The 21,828-nt window shown below is 53.4% G+C and overlaps 1 protein-coding gene across 6 annotated transcripts in view; it reads left to right on the plus strand.

The window, feature by feature from the left end:
• Ttc7b (tetratricopeptide repeat domain 7B) overlaps window positions 1-5,845 on the plus strand; it is a 249,360-nt gene extending 243,515 nt beyond the window's left edge. For all 6 annotated transcript variants that reach the window (XM_063240840.1, XM_063240837.1, XM_063240838.1 and 3 more), the window contains one exon: window positions 4,840-5,845. In XM_063240840.1, coding sequence (XP_063096910.1) covers window positions 4,840-5,061 — 222 coding nt within the window. In that variant the 3' untranslated portion in view covers window positions 5,062-5,845. The remainder of the gene's footprint in view (window positions 1-4,839) is intronic.
• The last annotated feature ends 15,983 nt before the right edge of the window (window positions 5,846-21,828 follow it).

Genomic DNA, 21,828 nt, shown 5'->3' on the forward strand with positions numbered 1-21,828 from the left:
CCTGTGTCCGGCACATCGGGCCATCGCTCTAGTTCTCTGTTGAGTTTGGTGTGGAGGTGAGGTGCGGTCATCTATAGGACTGTGAAATCTATCAGTCACTGGAGTCTTCCTCCTGCCTAGTGGAGAGCTGGGAGCAGGAGCCGGGTAGAGCCACCCAGGGGAGCATGGGGAGCCCCACAGTTTTGGGCAGAGAACTGGAGCTCCAGCAGGGAAGGCCAGGTGACTAGGCTGGAGGTCAGGGAGGCTCAGCATGTCATCAGCTGACAGTCAGCCTGGCTAAACCACGAGAGGGTTGGGTCCAGCTGGCAAGGAAGACAGTTAAATGCAGCCTCTGGAGCGAAGCCTCTGATCTCCGGAGAAGACAGAGACCAGGGCCGGCAGGATTGTCAGGAATGTCAACACTAGTGCAGAAGAGCTCATCCAGGCCGAGAAAGGAAGGCCCTCAGTGGCACACAGGGCTCTGGGCAGTGTGTCACTCCAGTGGACAAATGCAACCCACCTCTGGTCACCCTTTTGCAGCGCTGACTCTAAGCAGTGGCTCAGACCCCGGCAGGAGCTTGCTTTGGCTGATCAGGTGGCGTGACTGATTTCCAAGCTGCTCTGGGCTCACCAGGGCACTTGGGAGAGGCCTATTTTTCATTCCCCTGCCAAGCCTGTGCTGGCAGCCCCTGGCAAGTCTGCGCTGTCTCCCTGAGCAGCTCCAGCTGTAGGAATTAATTCCACTAAACAGATTGCTCAGGAAGCCTCAAGGTCACCTGGGAACACAGCCTGTTCCTGCCTTAGGAATATAGCCCAGCTCTGCTGAGGCAGAGAGCCCTCAAACGTGAGTGCTGCAGAGGCTCAGAGCTGCCCAGCACTGAGGCAGATGGTGGACTTTGGCATCGATGGACACGCTCCTGTCCTGTGTCCTGGCACCCCCACAGCAGGCTGTATCCAGCCTCAACGGCTGCCAGTCTGACAGAACCCCCAGTCCCTGCAGGGCCAGGAGAGTCTCTATTCGAGAACAGTGCCCACCAGCCCTCCACGCTTCACTGACTTACTTCCTGGCTAACAGGACCCCACAGCCACCCCAAACCACTAGGCCCACCAGCCTGTGGGCCACCACAGGTGGAAGTCGGGTGCCCTCCCAGGCCACAAGCAAATATAAAGGATGCTTTCAGGCAGCAGCTTGAGGCAGAGAAAAACTGTCTCAGGAGAGGAGCGATTTACCAGTCGTAATATGGGAAGGCACAATAAAATCAGCAATTAGTGGTCAGAGAAATGAAAGGGAAGTCACAGCGCAGCAGACACCCATTTGCTGTCGCTGGGACGGAACTGGGTTATTGCCTGAGTGCATTGGGGCGAAAGAGTCCCACAGAGCTCATGGCCACAGCCTCAGACTGGCCTCCTAGCCACAGGGCAGCGTGGTGGCCGAGCAGAGCAGGCGGCTTTGGCGCAGAGAGATCAAAGCCAGCCTGCAGCCCTTCGACCTTGGACTCGCACTTGCCCTCTGTGGCCCTGTATCTACGTGGTGCTGATAGATGAGCCCAGGAAAGCGCTCCGTTCCCTGCAGGCTCCCTGCAAAGGAAAAAAGCAGCGCGGCAGAGGCTGGTGGACTTGAGTTAATTTCTCTTCTGCAGCCAGGCAAGCAAGGACACCTCCTTCTGCCTTACAGGGCCGATTGTTCCTTGTCACTCACCTGCCAGAAGCAACTCAGAAGCCCGTCGCCGGTATGTTCAGTGTCCTGACACAGTGAACTGTGCCTTGAAGAATGCCAGCCACTCTTAGTGACCCCTCCATGCTGATCCTCTCTGCTACTCCCAGACCCCTCCCCACCCCCTTCTGCTGGCTCTGTGGAATGTTCTAGAAGGAGCTAGGCTGAAAACTTCCCCTGGAAGGAAACAGCAGAGCTTGTTAGACCTGACTGATTCTAACCTGACAGTGACCCCTGTTTAGTCCACCTGCCTTTTGAAGTTGGAAAGAGAGGATATAAAGTTGTTACATTTTCTCCAAAGGTTCAAGGTAGGGAGAGCTCCATCCTAGGCAGTGGGTGAGAGTCTTTGCCACCCACCCTGGACTCCACGCAGGGCCATGCAGACCCTAGGCGATGGGAGCGATAAGTTCTGCAGTAACCAACTGCCCACCTGGGCAGGAGGCTCTGGGAGCCATCGTTTAGTCACCTGCAAGGGAGGAGTAGATGCACCTGTGCATCACCTAACAGGTGTCCGGCTGGGACACCCTCCAAGGCAGTGAGAACCAGTCTCCTACACCATTGCATGTGGGTCCTGGTCATGTCCAGGTGAAATGGCTTTGGGGTCTCCAGGGAATCCAGTGTTCTTAGGACAGTGCTTTGTAGCACAGACACTAGGAGCATGTATGTGATTGGTATTACAGTAGTGCCGATATTCGTCCTAGTAACAGACAAGCCCAGTCCTGATGGCTGCTCTGCTCCCACACCCTTATCTTGGGAATGAGCAGGCAGGGCTAGGTAGAAACCCCCACAGTCTGGGACTGGTTCCTTAGGGTACCCTGACAGCTCCTTCTCCTTTTCCTCCTCTTCCCCCTCTGTGTCTCCCTCCTCAACCATGAATTTTCCCTCTCTCTCCTTCCCAGAACTGGGACTCTCCCCCCGCCCCACCCCAGTGGAGGAGTCTCCACATGGCTCTCACGGCCTGGGGCATGGGTCCTTTGGGTAGTGTCCCACTTAAGGGGACCCAGGTGGTACATGGTACAGATGCCTCTCAGGAGTCAGGCTGCTTTTCATGGCACCTCTAGGACCACATGTCCTGAAGAGGGGTCATCCCAAGCAGCCCTCAGGGCCTGGACACTGCCCCCTGAGGTACCCTACCTCCAGACAGAGTGCCTCTGTCAGGGGCAGCATTCCCAGAGGCAGCCCCTGCTCCCTGTGTTGGTCATGCTGCAACCCGCTGTCCAAGACTTGTGACTTGTGCCACTCCACTGACTGCCTCTACTTCTGAGAGCAGAACCACTGTCCCTCGCCCAGGAGTGAAATTCAGGCTTGTGGGGACATGCATGCACCAACTAGAGAAGAGCTGGGCTTTCCTGGGAGGCCCAGAATGAGACTAGAATGACCAGCAGGCCACGTCACATTCCTGGGTGGGAAGACTGACCAGTGTAAAGACGCTAGGCTTCTCCGCAAACACTTAGACATTTAATGCAAGTACAATTCAATTCCTAAGGGGAATGAACAGGTGATTTTAGCATTCATCCAGTACAGTACAGGGAAAGATTGTCAGGAAATACATGAAAACAAAGAGCAGAGAGGAAAGACTAATTCTGTCTGTTAAAACATGATTAGGAATAATGGAAATTAAAACAGTATGGTGCTTGTACAAAGTTGGGAGTGATAGCTCACTGGAAAGTCATTTAGGGCCCCCACTTCCTGTCATAGTTCACTGTATGACAAAGACAGTGCCCAACCCAAGTGACAAAACAGTATTAGTTAATTTGGTCCAGCACAGTAGGAGAAATCCATCTCAGCTAAGAAAAGTGGTCATCTACTTACTACTGGACAAATCACAATACAGAGAATGCATGTGTGTCAGATCTTTGAAGGATAGCTTTCTAACCCTTGAAATAACCCAGAAAAATCATCAACCACCAATAAATTTAATTTAAAAAACTAAAAGCCTTGACTCAAAGAAAATTCAAAAGTCAAGGAACAGGATAGAAAAATATGATAGATGATTATCAGGCCTATGAAAGGGTCCTAGACAAAAGTGTGGGAAATAGTTAACCTGAAGGTTACTTGAGGTCACAGAGCTAAGTTTCCTCAAGGAAACTTAGATTTACACAATGAGAAACTGTAGAGGACCAATGTGGGAAGCCCCTGAACTCTTGATACCAACATTTGCTGATAAATTTTCAGCCTATTTGGAGAACCCTAGAAAGAATCTTAATCTTCTTACCCAGTAACAGCCAGTTGGGGAAATTTGCCCTAAAGGGATTATATCCAAATGGCTATCAGTGGGACCACCATAAGGAGATCTGGGGACACTAGACTCCTGTCCCTCTGCCCTCCACCCAAAGCAGTTCCCATATATCAGAGTGTGAGGGTTTTCTGAGTAAGATTTCATTTTACCAAGACACCCAGAGCTATTAAAAAAAAAAAAAAAAGACTAGAAATCCACTGATCCAAAAGAACAAAATGGCACATCCTGGAAAGGTGTTTATGATTTACTGGCTATGACCTCAAGGTCCCATCATGGAGAGATGGAGAGCGATTGAGTGGAATAGGACAAACACGTCACTTCCGGGGATGTACAACTTGAAACCATGTTTGTGATCAGATGTTTGAGGATCAACACGTATACCTTGAGTGAGACTGCGTGCAGGGACAGCTGTCCGTGGCCTGGGGCAAGGTGAGGACCCTGAGATCAGGGATTTGATTGGGGCAAGAGGCTCCGACCAAATTAAAAAAGGAATCTATAACAGTTATTTTGGTAGAGATTCCATAAATGACATTTCTTTGGGCTAAAAAGCAAAAGGTGACAAATAATGCTTCCATGCCAGCAGGTGTCAGCTGACACATGGCAGGTCAGTATAGACCATGGCCTTCCAATTGGTGCCCTCCTGAGTGTTGTCAGATGAGCTATAAGAGAGTATCACTTTCACAAATCAGAAATACCCGCATTTCAGCTGTGCCGTGTGCTGCACAGAACTGGTCTAGCCATGGCCCCTAAGCGCAGGAATCACTTGAGAATTTACCGTGTCTGACCCATGGAGGTAACATTCCCACCTCCCAGGAACTCCCTGAAAACTCAGGACATCCAGGTGCTCAGAAGTGCCAAGTCTCTGACTGTCTGTCTGTCTGTCTCTCTCTCTGCCCCCACCCCACAGGCCCTGATCCTCCACCAGCTGGGCCGCTACAGCCTGGCAGAGAAGATCCTCCGTGATGCCGTGCAGGTGAATTCCACGGCTCATGAGGTCTGGAATGGGCTGGGCGAGGTCCTCCAAGCCCAGGGCAACGACGCGGCGGCCACCGAGTGCTTCCTGACGGCCTTGGAGCTGGAGGCCAGCAGCCCCGCCGTGCCCTTCACCATCATCCCCCGCGTGCTCTGAGCAGGTGCCTGCCTCACCACCCTGCAGGCCAGGGACACCTGGCCTGGGCCACCAGGGATCACCCCAAGGCCCCAGGGGTCAAATCTGCCACACCGAGGCCCCAGATGAACGTTAAATGACCACAGCGACTAACCCAGCCAACCCGAGCGAGTCACCACTCCCTCCTTGTGCATCTCTCTTCTTCTTCGCCAGCCCAGTGATAGTTTCTGAACCTGCTGGCCTTGTTCCAAATGGATTATGTGCCATACTTGGTTAGTTGACATCCAAGTTTGAAGTACAATGATTATGGAATTAATCAGCAAATGTAGAAGAATATATTCAAAGTTCAAAATTCAGTGACAGAACAGATTATTTTTATCAGAGCTGTAAAGAAAGCAACTGTCCTGTCCTGTGTCCCCACCTCCGCCCCCGCCCCACCGTGGCCCAGAAACCAAATGTGAATCTTCTGTTTCCCACCTCAGTACTTGTCCACGCCAGGACACCAGCTGACAATTTCTTGGTTTTATTGTCAATAATTGTACCATGTGATGAATTACTGTTCTCCTCACTTAGAACAAAGCCTGAGTCCAAGAATATTTATATTTTACCAATATATGCCTGTTACGAGAGAAGGAAATATGAGTTATTTAAGTTTAACTTTTTTATGTGAATTCAGAGTTTATTTATTGATGGAAATATGTACAAAGAAGCTTCAAATGGAATATTTACCGACATTCCTTATACATTACAGACACTTGGCTAAATGGGAAGAGGATATTAATTTAAAAAATGATTTTTAAATGGACCCGTGGCTCTTGTCTTTTGTAAAAGCTGGCAGACCTGAGAGAGGTTATGATTTAGTTCCTGGGGTGGGGAACTCTCTGGGCCTGGGCCCGCTCTGGACAGGCCACTGCATGGGATTATCCAGGAAAGGACACTGCAGAGACAAACCGTGGACCTGGGCCTGGGCTGGCTCCATCAGTGCTCACCTGAGCAAGCCTGAGTAGGCTCTTGATTCCATCCGAGCCTCTCTTCTCACTTGTATCTGAGGATGAGCCTCACAGGAGATGTGTAACTTCCTTCCTGAAGTCCTCGGCCTCCAGGCCTCCTATTTGCAATAACACCCCAAATTTTAGGTTAGAAGTTTTCCATCTCTCCCCAATTGTCCAGATGGGGTCTGAGATTGGAGCATGTGACCTAGGCCCACCCAGTCAACATCCTGCACTTGCTGACCATAGAGGTTCAGGATTGAGCCAGAGGCTGATGCAGTCCAATCCGAGCTACAAAGAACGGTGCACATTATTCCCTGCTGACTAAACCTCAGAGGTGAGATCAGAGCCGCAGCAGCCCTCCTGCCACCAGGCAGGGAAGGTAGAGAGGTATTGTGATCAAACAGAAAGACAGACCAGAAATCAAGCAGCCTTCTGTAATTAACCAGAACAGTGAAGCTGGCCCCAGCTTGTTAGGACTCAGGAAATGTGGAGGACCTGAGCTGTGACCTCAGTTACTCTAGAGCCTGGAAGGCCCCACCCAAGCTGGTGAGCTGGAGACAACTTACCAGGGCAGGCAGGTGAGGGACCAGGGAGGAGCCTGCTGTGGACAGAACAAATGGGCAACCGGCCTCCGCACCCACTCTACCATGGATTTGCAGTGTCAGACCCCTGATAAGAAGGTCAGGTGGTCAGTGTGGTGGCAGCTGGAGGCACAGTCCTGTCATCAGCACAGGAGTGCACGTTAAGACCACTCGTATCAAGACCAGAGCAGAGCAAGACCCCAAGGCTGATGGTCTAGGCCCCTCCCCTGCCATTTACTCAGAGGCCCAGCTTTTGCCAGGCTGTTACCTGGAACCCTGTGCACCCTAAGGCCAGATCCTTGGTCCCCTCTGTCACGGCCTTCTCCCTGGGGAGAACCACCTCTCTGCTGCTCTCCACCACAGGGCTCACAGGTGGATATGGCCTGGCAGCCACAGCCTCCATCCGGATGACTGATTGAGATTTGGACATGTGACCTAAGGTAAGCCAATGAGTGGGCTCTCCTGGGAGTGTTAGCAAATCTTTCTGCCAAGTCTGATGCTGATCTGATGCCATTTAGAACCACCTGCCTAGGAATGGTACCAACTCAGGAAAAAGGAAAAGGATATGGAGAGAGACTGCTCACGGGGTCACCCCTGGAGCCCAAGGCTTTTGCATCCATCACATGAGCTGATCTAGTCCCTGTTCCACTCAGAGCACATACAGCGCACCTCCATCACCGGAAGGGCTGTGGTCCTCAATGCCATCCACTAGGAAACTTCCACACTCCTCAGTTCTCTGCCTTAAGCCCCCCCACCTCAAATTCTGCTTTTCTGAAAATCCTGTCTTTTGTACCCAAACCACACTTCAAATCTCTCTCACTCTCCTTCATGCTAGTACCTTGGCCTAAGCCCCTCGGGCGCTGGCTGGTCCGCAGTTGGGTCCTCCCTACTGTCCTTGGCCACCCCTGTGGAGATTCACATCAGGTCTTGTCCCCCTTGGGTTCCCTCAGTGCCTCTCCCCCCAGCTCTTGTCCAAAGCCAGACTCCCTGCTCTGGCAGTCTTGTTGGGCCTGTGTCCTTCAGTGCCATGGCTGCTGACTACTCCTAGGACCTGCCAGGCTGTCCTAGCTAAGAGCACTGACTCACCCACTGGTGCAGCCATGCATTCGAAGCTGAGGATGCCAAAGCCCAGAGGGCACAAAACACCGACCCCAGAGCCACTGGCAGAATGAGATGGAACTTGGGCCTCTGAAGGGTACTGAGCCTGCCCAGTATGGTGGGTTTTCCCACCCTAAGATATGGGACAGACACACTGTAATCCCAGGGACAGTGCTGGCCCTAACCTAGGCTGGTCATTCCCTTTCCTGGTCCTGGTCTCCTCATCTGTAAAATCGATTCATTCCTTCTCATATTCATTCACTTATCTAAGAGGTATCCTTTGAGTGCTCACAATATGCCAGAAACTTACTAGACACCGTTCGACAGCAGTGTGTGAAGCAGGCCCCTCCCACTGCAGGTACACCATCCTGAGGAGCACCCATGCACAGAGCACAGTGGGTGGTTTCACACAAGAAGAGCGTAAAGCAGGTCTGTGGTAGAGGGAATGACCAGGCTGCTAGACCAGAGGCCTGGGTGCAGGTGGCTAGGAAGTCTCTCCAATGGCATGGCATTTGGGCAGAGTGAGCCAGGCAGATCTGGGTGAAGGAGGAACAGCAGGAGCAAAGGCTCAGAGGAAGGAGGGGCAGCCAGGGTGATAAAGGAAGCCACGGTGAGCAGAGGAGGCCAGAGACCTAAGGGGCCAGACACGGAGGCCCTCGGGAGCCGTGGGAAAGGGGTGCGTTTCTTATGTCTACAGTAAGAAATTTCCACAGACTGTGACTTAAAACAACACAAATTCAGAAGTCTAAATCCAGGTTGGGAGGATCTATGACCTCGCTTTTTCCAATTTCTGGAAGCTTGACCTCCTTTGACTCATGGCCACTCAAAACTCCTTCTGCCCGTGACCTGCTTGGCTCCCTCCTGGGAGGACCTGAGTGATTACTTTGGGCTGATCCCAGATCACCTTCCCATCTCACATTCCTTCCTTTAACCAGTGTGGCCTCTGCTGCCGCATGAGGGGACTTACTCTGAGGCTGCAGGGATTAGGGTGAGAACATCTTGGGGGAGCTAGAGGAAGCACATTATTCTGCCAACACACAGTGAAGCGGGACCATCAGCAGCTCCTACAGTGGCTACGGCAGGTCCTACATGTTGGACCGCCCAAGTGGCACAGGCCGGTTGGATTGTAGATGTTCTGAGGACAAAAGGATGCTGAGGCACCCAGAAAGAGGCAAGTCAGGGATGGTGGCCAGTGTTGAGCTTCGGGAAGGATGGCGCTGTCACCCATTGGCACGGAAGACGTGGTGGGGAGGTGAGGATGACAGGAGCTTGTCTGCAGGCAGGCTGAGCGGTAGGTGCCCAGAAGCCTCTGAGGGAGGAGACAGCAGGCCAGGCTGCTGGACACAGGAAAAGTCCACTGTGAGGTGTGAACATGAGGGAAGCTGTGGCCTGCCCCGACCTCCCTGGGACAAGTAGAGACACAGGAAGCAGTCAGGGCTGAGCACCAGGCTTGGTGAGATTTACAGGCTGGGACGATGGAGGGGCCAGCAAAAAGCAGGGTAAGAAAGAACTTGGAGTCTCAGAAGCCAAGAAAAGGCTAAACTTCAAGGAGGAGAAGGCAGCAAATGTGTCCAGCATCAAGGTTCCAGGGGTCAGGCATAAGGACTGACCCTGGGTTTGGTGATGTGGAGGTCAACAGAGATCCTGACAAGAGCTGTACTGAGTTGTGCTCACCCTCCCAGAACACTTGTATGGTGAGTCCCTGACCCCCAGTGTGACTATATTTGGATATAGGACCATTGAAGAAATAATGAAGCTAAAGGAGGTTGTGAGGGTGGGGCCCTTATCCAACGCAGTTAGTGTCCTTAGGAGATGAGGACATGTGGGGACACACAGAAAGGAGGCAGCCATCTGCAAGCTGGAACAGGAGCCCTCACCACAATCCAAATCGGCAGAACCTTGATGTTGGACCTCAGTCTCCAAAACTGCAAGGATTTCTGTTGTTGAAGCACCCGTCTGTGGCTTTTTTTTTTTTTTTTTTTTTTTTTTTTTTTTTTTTTGTGGCAGCCTGAGCTGACTAAGGCAAGCTGTTTGGACAGGATAGAGGGGTAAAGCCAGGCTGAAGTGGGTTCCAGAGAGAAAAAGGAGGAGACGGTTTGGAGCATGGGCCTCCTTCCCAAGGATGTCACTGCCAAAGGAACTGAGAACAGGGAACAGGGCAGTGGGCAGAGAGGGGTTGTTTGGAGAAGGGCATTCGCTGAGTGTGCTTGGTTTGCAGAGCGAGGGTGAAGCCTGCCACTGCCAGCAGCACTGCCCTGGGAATGGCGAGGAGCAGGTTGCTCCCACAAAGTAGCAACAGCAGTGAGCTGTGGGGAGGGGCCCAGTTTCTCAGTGAGCAAGGAGCAAGATGAGGAGAATGGGCAGTGACCCAGGAAGTTTGAGGAGAACAGGAATGTGAATGGGCCAGCAAGGGAAGGAGAGAGAAGAGGCCCTTCTTTAAAGGCATCAGTCCCTCTGGGCTGAGATGGACTGGCCCAGTGAGTGTGGGCCAGAGCCGGGCTCTCCCATCTCCAACCTCACGTGGGGCCCACGGGCTCATCTGGGTGCCTGTCTGTCTCCAGGTCCTCAGCAGGACAGGGCCCATGGCTCTGTATGCACTCGGGGTTCTGAGCCCCTCGCTTCTCTTTATGCTGTAAGGGAGGGTGTGTGTGCACATGTCTGTGTCCATGTCTGTGACCACGTGGAACAGTCCCATATTCATCCAGTTGGCCACACAGATCTCCTTGGTGGTCACACATCACCCTGGGATGCCCCATACTGTCTACCCACCACTTTTGCCAGGCCCAGTTCCCATCATACCTGGAGTTGCCTCCCTCCACCATGACTGTGCTGGGCACATCGCTGGCCTGTCACCTGCCACTTCTGTCACAGCTCCAGCCTAGCAGCCCATCCAGGGTCTCCCAGCACCAGGCTGGCTGAAGGCCTGGGGGCAGCAGGAGAGACTCCCCAGACAGGTCAACCACATGCTCCTGATGTCTCCTTCAGCACCTCCCTCTCCCACAACGCAGCTCCATCCCCTGGTCTCTGCCAGTCTCATTTCTGCTCTTTTCCACTCACCTCTCAAGGGCACCAAGGTGGGCACTGCCAGCTGGGGATGCCAACCATGTTGTAGTAAATAGTACCCTGATGCAACAACCTCCCTCACTGGCCCCTCTTTGCCCTTTCTGCCTGGTCCAAAAGCAAACACAAGCCCAAAGGCCCTCTTCAGATCCCGGGGCTGGGGGAGTTGGTGGACAGGCTGTGCTGACCTCAAGGACCCTACACATGCACATTCATGTGCACGCACGCACACACAGACACCTGAAGATGAATGAGAAGGGCAGGAGGCCGCCCCTGCCACCAGCCCTTCTCCCTCATGGTCCTCATTTCCTGCTCCCCACCCACGCACAGCTGGACGGGACCAGGAAAAGGACATCCTGTGAACGTCTCACTCCCAGACATGGGCTCCTCCACCAGGCCTTTGGGGACCTCTGCAAGGTCGTGCCCTGGGAGACCCTCTCCCGCCCTGCACCTCACTAGGGCCAACCCTGAGTCACTGTCCCTCTTGCCACTCTTGGTCAGATGGGGACAGTTGCCTCTCTTCAGCCTGTTTCCGGCTGAGACATGAGTCAGCAGGCAGCTGCAGGGTTACAGGGTGCCAGGGACGGGACACCAAGGTCACCACCCCTCAGGGTCCCCGTATGCAGCTTCAGGGCCAGGTGAACAAGCAGGACCCTTCTGGATGCTCAGGCCCTGCATGGTGCTGTCATGGGGAGGTGGTGGGGAAGTGGTGGGAAGGTGGTGGGGCACCTTCTGCAGCTTGGTCTCCAGCTAGGAGACCCAGCTGGCCATCTGGCCGCCTGCAGACTCCGTGCCCCCACCCCCTCCCTCTTCAGCCATTAGACCCTGACCCCTTGAGGACAATAGGGTTTCCTGGTGACCAGTGGGCTATGGGCCACACAGATCTGGCTGGAATCCTGACTCTGCCTGGTCACATCACTCTGAAGAACTACGGTCCCACATATCCAGTCTCCATAGCAAGGCCAATATGTGCCTTAGGTCCCCTCTTGGGGCTGTTTGGCATATTAACAGAGGTGGTGTATGTGGAGGGTTTCGTCCTTCCCTCTTGAGCACAAGGCCTGGACACTTGGGACACACTGAGGACCCAGAGTAGGACGGCTGCAGAATGATGTGCCAGGTCCACTCTGCTCTGCATGGAGGAGGAGGCAAGAGGTTGGGGGAGCAGGTGGGTGCACTGGGTGCAGGGCCCGTCTCCCCCTGTGCTAGGTCTGCAGGGGCCCACAGGGCCTCTCCTCACCTTGGCCTCCTCTGCCCCAGAGGGCATCCTTGGGCTAAGGCCTCCAGGCGGCCTGAGGCCCATTGAGATGCAGGCCCAGGATGCCTGGGGAAGCACCTGGAGGGCCACAGCCTCGGGCTGAAATTGGAATCTGGGCCTGGTCACCCTGCCTAAGGAACTGCAGGGGAGTTCCCTCCTTCCTCAGTCCCAGTTTCCTTCTCTGCCACACGGAGAGGACGACGTCTGCAAAAGCTTTGAGCTATGTGTCCAGCCACACACTGGATACACAGCCTGTGCTGCTCTGGAGCCAAGCCCTGCCCACCCAGGTAACCCCCTGAAGAGGTCTCCCCACAGGCCACACAGGAAGAAGGGACCCCAACCTGGGCCTCGGCCTCATCCATGGCTCTGCAGAGTGGAGCTGCCCCCCCCCACAAATCCACCCACCCTGCAGCTCGGGCTCCAGCTCAGTGTGAAACCCATCCAAGCAGCAGCTAGGCCTTCTCTGGTCCACTGTTCTGCCCCAGCACCCTGAGTGCCAGACTCGGGACCAGCCTGAGGAGCTGGGGGGCTGCTGGGGACTGGAAACAGGGGAGATGGACTGCAGAGGTGAGAGTAAATAAAACTTGTCCAGGGAAAGTGTTGTGGGATGTCTGTGGGGGGTACTACTTTGAATCAAGTGGTCTGGGGACATCTCTGTGAAGCGGTAACACTGAATGACAAGAAGGCATCCACCCTGCAGAGTCTGGGGTTTCTGTCTTTTAGAGCAATCATCAGGACATGGCCATGGAGCTTGAGGCTCTGCCACTCTCCGCCGGTGACCAGGCCCAGCAGTGTGCTCAAGACCAGCCCGTTCTCAAATTGCCAGCTAGGATCTGACCCCAGGAGGAGGATAAAGCATCCCCTAAGCTAAAAGTGGGCAATCAATTTTAAATCCTCTCTTCTTCTAAACATAGGTAACAAATTTAATTTTATAACTATTCGTATGTAGTGGCCCACTGTGATCAAAGTAGGCCAGCCTGTTTGGAGATGGGTGGATTCTAGTGGGTCCTGTTGGGAGGCAGGGCCTGTTGGGAGGCGGGGCCTGTTGGGAGGCGGGGCATATGGGGAGGCGGGGCCTAGTGGGCAGTCCTTAGCCTTTGAGGGCAGGCCCAAGAAAATATTCTTTCAAAACTAGTTGGCCCCACCAAGTGCTCTCTGCTTCCTGTTAGAGCACTGTCTACTGCCCTGACTCATGCCCTTAGCATTGAATCTGCCTTTCGGTGAGATCCTCACCAGAACTGAGCAGATTCAGGCACTGTGCTCTTGACCCTCCAAAACCATGAGCTAAATAAGCCTCTTTTATTCAGTTAGCCTTGGGTATTTCATTGGAGGGACCCAAAGCTGACTCATACAGTCACCTACAGCTCTGTTTAGTTTTGGTTTTGTTTTTTTTGTTTTTAATAGCTTACAGCTTTTCATTTTCTTTCATGATTATAAAGTACATGCCTACCATGGAAGTTTCCTGCTGCTGCTGTAATAAATTGCCACGAAACTTAGTAACTTAAAAGCCACTCTATATTTTTGCCCCATAGTCCTGGAAGTCAGAAATCTGACTTGGCTCTCATGCAACAAAGTCAAGGTGAGGCAGGCTGCACTCCTCCTGGGGGTCACGGGGAACCCACCCTTGCCGCTCCAGGCTTTGTGGCATCTCCTTTCCCAGACTCTGACCCTTCTGCCGTCCTCTTTCATTTGAAAGAACTTTGTGACTACTTCGGGGCCTCCCGAACAGTCACCCAGGACAATCTCTCCACCTCAAGGTCTCCAATTTAGTCACATCTACAAAGTCCCTTTTGCCATGCAAGATGCACAGGTTCCAGAGGGTAGGACGTGGACATCTTTGGGGGTCATTATTCTGCCTGCTAATGGACAATTTTCACCACGGACACTTTCAGAAATGTAAAGGTCATTGTGTTCTACCATCTTGGGCCCACCTTCTTAACATTTTGGCTCAGTGCCTTCCAGAATTTTCCTGTGTGTATATATTTCAAGGAAGTGACATCATACTACATAACAACCCATTATTTTCTCTTAATATTCTTTTTGTCGTTAAAACTCTTTATGGGCAATTTGTGCATTATTTAACCCAGGTTCCACACTGTCACCCCACGTGCAGTGGGCTAACCTGTGTCACCTTGCATTCACTGTACACCAGGCTTTGTTGATCGGTTTACACACATTGACTCATCTAATCCCCATGGGGACCCTACAGGATGGACAGTGTTGCCACGGACACAAGTGCAGGTCAGGAGCCAAGGCTCCTTCAGAATGAAGGAACTCGCCGAAAGCTGGGGCTCACTAGGGAAGGATTTGCACCCTGGTACCCGACTCTGGAACCTACTCTTTTGGCTACTCATGTACACATTTTTCCCCCAACATCTCTGATTACTTGTCATAACTTCCAGGAGGAATGGCGATCCACTGGCTCACATTTCTTAGCACACGTTTGTTGTGTTTCCCACCAATTATCTCATTTAATCCTCATGACACTAGGAAGTTGTCAGGAAACTGACCAGAGCGAGGCTGGCTGGTTGAATTGCTGGTGTCTTCCCAGTGGCTCTGGGAAGTGCAGACACACTGTGCCTTTGGTAGCAGGGCCAGGGCAGCTACCAGGTCTGGCCAGGGTGGAGCCTGACTCTCTAACATTTTAGGAACAGGTGAAATGGTTGACAGAACGGGATTCTGGTGCAGGTGAACAGCTGCAGAGCACGAGCCCCTGGTCCTGGGGCACCCCAAAGTAGAGGCCTCTGTGCAATACGACCTGCTGTCTTGGTCCACCTTGTGTAGCTATAACAGAATGGTGCAGACTGGGTGATTTATAATGAGCAGAAATGTGTTGGTTCTCAATCTGGAGGCTGGGAAGTCCAAGATGGTGGCAGAGGGCCTTCTACCTCTGTCATCCTGCAGCAGGAGAGCAGGAGAGGAAAGAAAGCAAGAGAAACCGAACTCATGGATGTGGGGTTCACTTAAGCCATAGAGCCACTCTGGCCACCACCCTTGACACCACGAACCACACTGGTGCACACGCACACACGCAGCGTTTCCTGCCCACTGTACTAATCAGCACACCCTCAAGCCCTCCTCCTGATGCAGTTGCTGAGCTGCCTCCAGCCCCTGAGTTTCTCGTTAGTCCTTCCCATGAACTGACCGGCGCTGTGTGTGTATTCCAGATTAGAGTCCTTCAAATGTCAATTAATCATCCCCAGGGCACACTGAAATCAAACACAATAGAACAGGTGCGGACCTGTCCTTGCTGCCGCGTGCTAGACAAAATGGAGAAAACGCAGAACGTAGATACAGTGACTATCTTCATTTTATGTGGGGAAAGTGAGACTTCAGGCGAGGAGATGATTCTAACCCCTGTTCCATCCAGGATCTGGCGCCCCATGCATGGCCCGTCTGTGATCTGGTGGTATCAGAGCAAAAACCTTTTGCAGTTTAATGCCAACACTGTGTGCTCTTTGAGACAAGGAAGGTCTCCCCCATTCTTGCTTGCCTGTTTGTGGAGGTGGCTGGGGGGACAGGTGACCCACATGGCTGCCCACTGAGCATTTCCCCAGGGCCAGCACACCCTTGCTGTTCACTCATAAATGACTCACACCCTTCTCTGGGCCTCAGTTTCCTCTTCTGTATAATGGGTAGGAAAGACTTGGCTCAGTCACTAGAGACGCTTTGGAACTGCTATTCTGCCAAGTGTAGAGATTGTTGGGCCCTCTCCCAGGAGGACAGCGGCAGGGCTGGAGACAAAATGTAATGACACTGAGGCATGCCTGCCATAAATGATGCTAGGCAGCCAGCAAGGCTTGGGGAGCTCAATCTCCAGAGCATGTGCTGGACTCAAGCAGAAGAGCCAGTGAACTGGCTGACACCGCCTTAACCAAGGGCTCAAGGTCAGTGTCCCTGCCGCTGGAGAGCCACGCAGGCAGCCCACGCGGTGATAAGATGGGCCGAGTAGTACCTCAAGTGCAAACCTCAGACAAACCCAAATTGAGGACATCAGTAAACACATGACCTGTGCACCTCAAACTCACCCAGACCGTGAGAAACAAGGGGTGCTGAGGGCCGACGCTGACCTCAGGGAGATGCAGTGACTATAGACAGTGCAGTCCAGGAGGGAAAGGCGCGCTCACACCACACACCAGAGACACCGATCTCCACCTGCGGTTCGTTAATGTCCTCATTTGGGGTTGGTCCCTTAGACATGACAAATGGACCAGGTAACAGCTGGGCTCCTGTTAGAGCAAAGTGATCAAGGGCTTATGGGAACTTTCTGTATTACCTTTGCAATGTTTCAGTCAACCAAAAATTAGCCCAAAATTAAAAGTTTATTGAAAAATTTGGGCATAGAGGCACATGTCTATAATCCCAGAACACAGGAGGATCCTATGAGTTTTAGTCCAGCCTGGGCTGATTTAAAAGCCAGCCTGGATTACATCGTAGTGAAAACTGTTTAAAAAAAAAAAAAAGTTTATTTGAAGAAAAAGTGAGATTTGGATCAGCAGTCATAGATAAAATATTTAATGTGTGGGAGATGCAATTCAAAAATACACTGTGATTTCATCTCATATCTACTAGGATGACTAACCAGAAAGTCAAACAGTAACAAGTGTTGGTGAAGGTATACAGAAACTGGATTCCCATGTACATATCTAGTGGAGAGGTAAAATAAAACAGCCACTTTGGAAAACATTATGACAGTTTCGTTAAAAGTTAAACATAAAGTTGATCATGAATTCCTCTCCTTGCAAATATATATTCATACAAATTTTATAGCGCCTTTGTTTGTAATAGACCCACATTAGAAACACTTCAAACATCCATCAGCAGATGACTAAATAAACAAACAGTGACCTGTCCTCACCAAGGGTACCATTCAGCAATAACGTGCTTCAAAATATTGATGAGGCAGAAAGACCTGTCAAAAGAGGTCAGGCAGTCACTTTGCCTATAATCCCAGCACTCTTGGAGGCTGAGGCAGGAGGGTTGCAAGTTCAAGACTAGGCAAGTTAGTGACACTGTCTCAAAATGAAAATTTTAGAAAAGGCAGGGGATGTAGCTTAGTGCAAAGAACCCGGATTGGTTCTCCAGTACCAAACTGTGATTCTAATGATATAAACACATAACTCTAGAAACTTTGAGCTGATACACAGTGACAGAAAGCAGGTTTGGGGTTGCCTGGGCCAGAAACGCGGTGGGAGGCGGGAGGAGGGATGGCAAAGGGAAAAAGAGACTTGGGGATGATGGGCGTGTTTACTAAGGTGGTGAAAACCCCGTCGGTGTAGACATATGAGTGAGGACCTCGAGTTTCTGTAATTTGGGGTGATCCCTTGAAGACTACAGGCTGAGAAGGGAGTGGGTAGGTCCCGCCTGGGGACCAAATCCTTGAGCACTAAACCCCAGACCGGCCAGATACAAGGCCAATAGATGTGGGGTGTCTCCCAAGGGCAGGTGAGAATCTGCTTACTCCCCACTTTTTTCTTCATGTAAAAAAAAACATAAGATGCTGCATGTACTTTAGGGTTTTTGACACAATTGTTTAAAAATAGCCTGGGCCACCACAGTCCAATTCCTTTTTAGGAAGGATTTGTGAAGCCCAGCCTGTCCTGGCAGCCGGCTCAGGAAGTGGAGGCTTAGCAGGGTAGAGCAGGGCCCAAGCACCGGGACCCCAGCGACCCTGTCCTCATCCTGACCAGGGCCATCTGGGCCTCCCACCTCCCCGAAAGACAAGCCAGGCTGCCAGAAGCCAAGGTGGGGCAGGAGCGGCTTCCTCATCCTCACCTGGAGGGCAGGGAACACGGCCCTCCGGAGCTGGGGCAGGGCGGGGTGAGCGTGTGGACAGGTCCTGGACAAGATGTCTCAAAACAAGGCTCTGTGGCTGCATGAGGCACCCAGGTCAAAGAGGTCCACTCTTACACAGCTGTTGGGAGACCGGATGGGTCAGGCTTGGGCGGCTACACCCCAGACTCCTCAGCCAGGTCTAGGGCTCCGGGACCCAAATTTCCTTGGAGTGGGCCGGATATCCCTGAAGTATGAATTTATTGCTACTGAATGTAGCATGGTGGCAGGGCCCCGGCTTGGTGGCTGATTTCATGAATGATCCTCATAGCACGCCCCGGAGGCAGATACTCAGATCGTACCCCATCATGGGCTGAATTGAGTCCCCATCTCAGTGCCTCAGGATGTGACTGCATCAAAAGACAGTTAAAGAGGTGATTCAATAAAGTCACAGGACCCTGACCCAAGAGGACAGCGTCCACATAAGAAATGAGGACACAGGCACACGGGCAGCTGACTGTGTAGACACAGAGAGAAGGCAGTGACCTAGACACCAAGGAGCGAGGCCTTGGGGCCACCCACCTGTGACAACTGTCAACCTCCAGAGCTGTGAGGAACAGGGCTCCACTGATGATGTCACCAGCCTTTGGGCTTCGTTAGAGCAGCCTGAGAAAAGCAACTCATGTCTGGTCACGGATGAGAGTGCTGGCGCCTGGCAGGGGCTGGGACTCCAGGAGCGTTGAGGCAGGGGTCTATCCCCAAGCTCCTTCCCCTGGTTGCACAGCAAGTGTATGTCACATTGTGTCCCCACTGTGTTGGGCGAAGGCCCCCAGGCTGCAGACACCTGCGTACCCCCAGAAACCCCCTCCCAGCCCCGCACCCTTGCCTTGGAGCAGAAAGGGATGGAGGGGCTCTGCTCTCGGCAGCCTTGAAAGCCATGGGCTGCTGTTGCCCTGGCAACCACCACAGACTCAGTGCCTCCATCCCCCAGCTGCCGTGCCTAGCGGGGAGGGGTCTCTCTCTGAGGCCTCAGACAGCAGCTGGCTTTGCAAAGGGACAGAGAGTGGTGTGTGACTGCTGTGACAGCAAGATCAGCACTGTGCTTGGGGAGAGGGAGAAATCGGGCCTGGCTGACTTCCCGAGAACATTTAGGTCCCTGAGAGACCCTGGGCACAGTACTTGGGGCTCTCAAAGTGAGGCTCCAGAGGCTGGAGAAAGAGAGGAGGCCTGCAGGCCACTCACTGCGATCTGATCTCCACAGGCCACAGGATATGCATGGTGTCCTTCTTGCTGGACCTAGGGGCCCAAGCAGTGAGTCCTCCCTGAGAATGCAGGACTCTGTCAGCTTCTCGCTGGCCTTGTCCGAGGCCACAAGCTCTACAGTCAGGCATCCTAGCTTTCAGCCCTGGCTCTGCTGCATATCTGCTGTGTGGCCTTGGGTTTGCCGCTTGGGTCCGCGCCCCACCCTACTTATCTGTAACTGAGGGGAAGTAACAGTATCTCACCGCAGGCACCCCAGTGGAAGCAGCACTAGTTAGCGGAGAGGGGTGTGAGGGGAGGCCAGGAGATCTGTATTCTGGCTCCTGCCCCCCTTAAACAGGTCACAAGTCCAGCAGAGCTCTCAGCGGAGAAGGCGAGGTTCTGGGAGGGCTCTGTGGTTACCACCGTCACGGTTCCTGCAGGCCAGGCACGGGGCGGGCACGGGGACTACAGGGAAGGCAGGAAGAGCCAAGGGTGGCCCAGTTGCTCTGTGATTCTGCCAGGTCCCCTCCCCGTGTCCCGTGAGAGGCTGGGCTGGCACTGGCCTGTGATCGCAGGAGGCCAGGAGGCTGCAAAGACTCAGGAGACCTTCTTTTGGGGGGTCCCAACCTGCAAGGCCACCCTCCCCAAGGGGCAGGGTGCCAGCTCTTGACCTCAGCAACAACACAGCGGAGCTCTGCCACTGCCAGATGGGACCCTCAAGGGTCTCCGCACAGGACCTCACTCTGCTCGGCTCCCAGCCACCCTCTCCTGTGTTGAGCTCCTGGGAGGCAGCCAGTGGCCCTGGCGGGTGACATTGTTTGGCTTTCTCCGGTCAGAGGAGCAATTTTTCTCTCTCCTTGGATGTGCTTTGATTTAACGACTCTTTGGCCCAGAGCCTAGCTGGGTCAAAGACTCCCTGGGGAAAGGACACTAGGAAAGGACACCACATCTACTGGGAGAAAACCAGGGCCATGAGGTTTGTGGCTCAAGGCGGGCGTCTTCCCCAGGCTCCAGGTGGGCAGGAGGACACTCCCTATGCCACAGTACAGAGCGGAGGCGAGGATGGGGAAGGGGGTAAGAAAGGAGCTCTTCAGGATGAGGGGCGTGGTCCTCAGGGCAGCCCAAAGGGTCTGCCCCCCCAGGAGGGTGAGATGCTCAGGAGAAGGGGCTGGGGAGGGCTGGCAGCCCGGCACACAGAGCTGAGGCTGCCTGAGGGGCTGTGATAGCAGCTGCTTTGGAGAAGGGTGAGGGAGCCACCAGGGACAGTGTGGAGCCACCACTCTGGGGGACACAGCCTCAGGGGTTGTAGGCACACTGGCCTCCCTGCACACACAGGTGCTGTGTGGCTCACCCAGGTCTCTATTTCTTGGCTCTCTTCGTTGACGTTTCCCTGAGCCTCAGTTTCCCCGTCATCCTCTTGCTTGGTTAAGGAATCTGCACACATGACGGCAAGTTTCAGGGGGTGGCACTGAGGTCCTCTGAGCCAAGCAACAGGCCACAACCATTCTGCCCCCAGAGTCCTGAGCATGTTCACACCACACAGCTATCACCCACCCACAGGTGTAAGCAACTTGCACGTAAGTATGTGTGTGCACACAGTGCAGTGGTGGCCACTGTCTATGCAGGGTCATCATGTGCTGGACACCGAGCTGGGTACTTTACAAATGCTCACACTGACCGATTCCAATCAGCACCTTCCCAGTGTATTTGGCTGTAATAGAATCCACCAAACCATAAATACAATAATTATTTATCTGTGAAGGACGCTGGGTGCAGGAAGTCTCAGAGTGGTTTCCAAGCTTGGTGGGGTCACTAAGGATCCAGGTTTTTATTCCTCTGGCCACCATCTTCTGTGCTAACCTGGGTCACATAATGACAGGATAGCTGCTGTAGCACCGGATATCATGTCTGTGCTCCTGTACATTAAAACGGGAAAGCAACCTAAGAAAACTGCTGTCGCAGCTATCCCTTTAACCAAAAAACAAAAGCTTTCCTTGAAATACCCACACCCTGTTTTTTATATTTCATGGTCTGAAACTGGGTCAAAAAAGAAGCTGGGAACAAGAGGATCTGGCAAAGGAACACAGGGTGGTCATAACAATGACCAACTGGTGGTGAGGCAAGATTTATTTCCTGCCGTTTTGAACAAAATCAGGATTCTTTTCGCCAGGAAGAGGTCAGTCAAAATGTCGACGCTGCCCCTGAGCTCCGGCCTCCGTCCCTCCTCCAGGGGGCAGTGCGGGGACAGAAGGCTCAGGGGTGGGACCTCCCTGCAGTGGGAGGACTTCAGGTTCCAGGGCCACTGCGCCCCTGAAGGCAGCAGGCTTTGCGGAGAGCTCTGGGACCCGGTCACAGTGTCGTGTGTCCCCCGGCCCAGATGCTTGGGCTGCGCGTCACACCCTGCGGCTGCACCCAGGGCTGCCCTCCTCCTCCTCCTCCCCCTCCTCCCCCCCTCCTCCTCCCCCCCTCCCCCTCCTCCTCCCCTCCCCCTTCTCCCCCTCCTCCCCCTCCTCCTCCTCCTCCTCCTCCCAGCACCACCTGCCCCTGCTGGTGGATGCCACTGAGCACAGCCAAGGTCTCCAACCCTGCTCAGAGGGACCCAGCGCCAGCAGCAGCCCCTGACGCCAGCCGGGTGACGCATTGGTGGAGATGACTGTGCCCTTCAGCCAGCACAAAGCCCCGCTGATAGGGTTGGCCATGGGCACCAGCATTCCCTCCTGGGGTCCCGCTTTTCTTGGGGACGCGCCTGCGTCCAGGTCCTGTCCGAGGCTGTGGGCTGTGGTGGGGC

The sequence above is a fragment of the Cavia porcellus genome, unplaced genomic scaffold (genome assembly GCF_034190915.1).
Source record: "Cavia porcellus strain 051 isolate PalLab524CR breed Dunkin Hartley unplaced genomic scaffold, mCavPor4.1 scaffold_31, whole genome shotgun sequence".
Taxonomy (NCBI): Eukaryota; Metazoa; Chordata; class Mammalia; order Rodentia; family Caviidae; genus Cavia; species Cavia porcellus.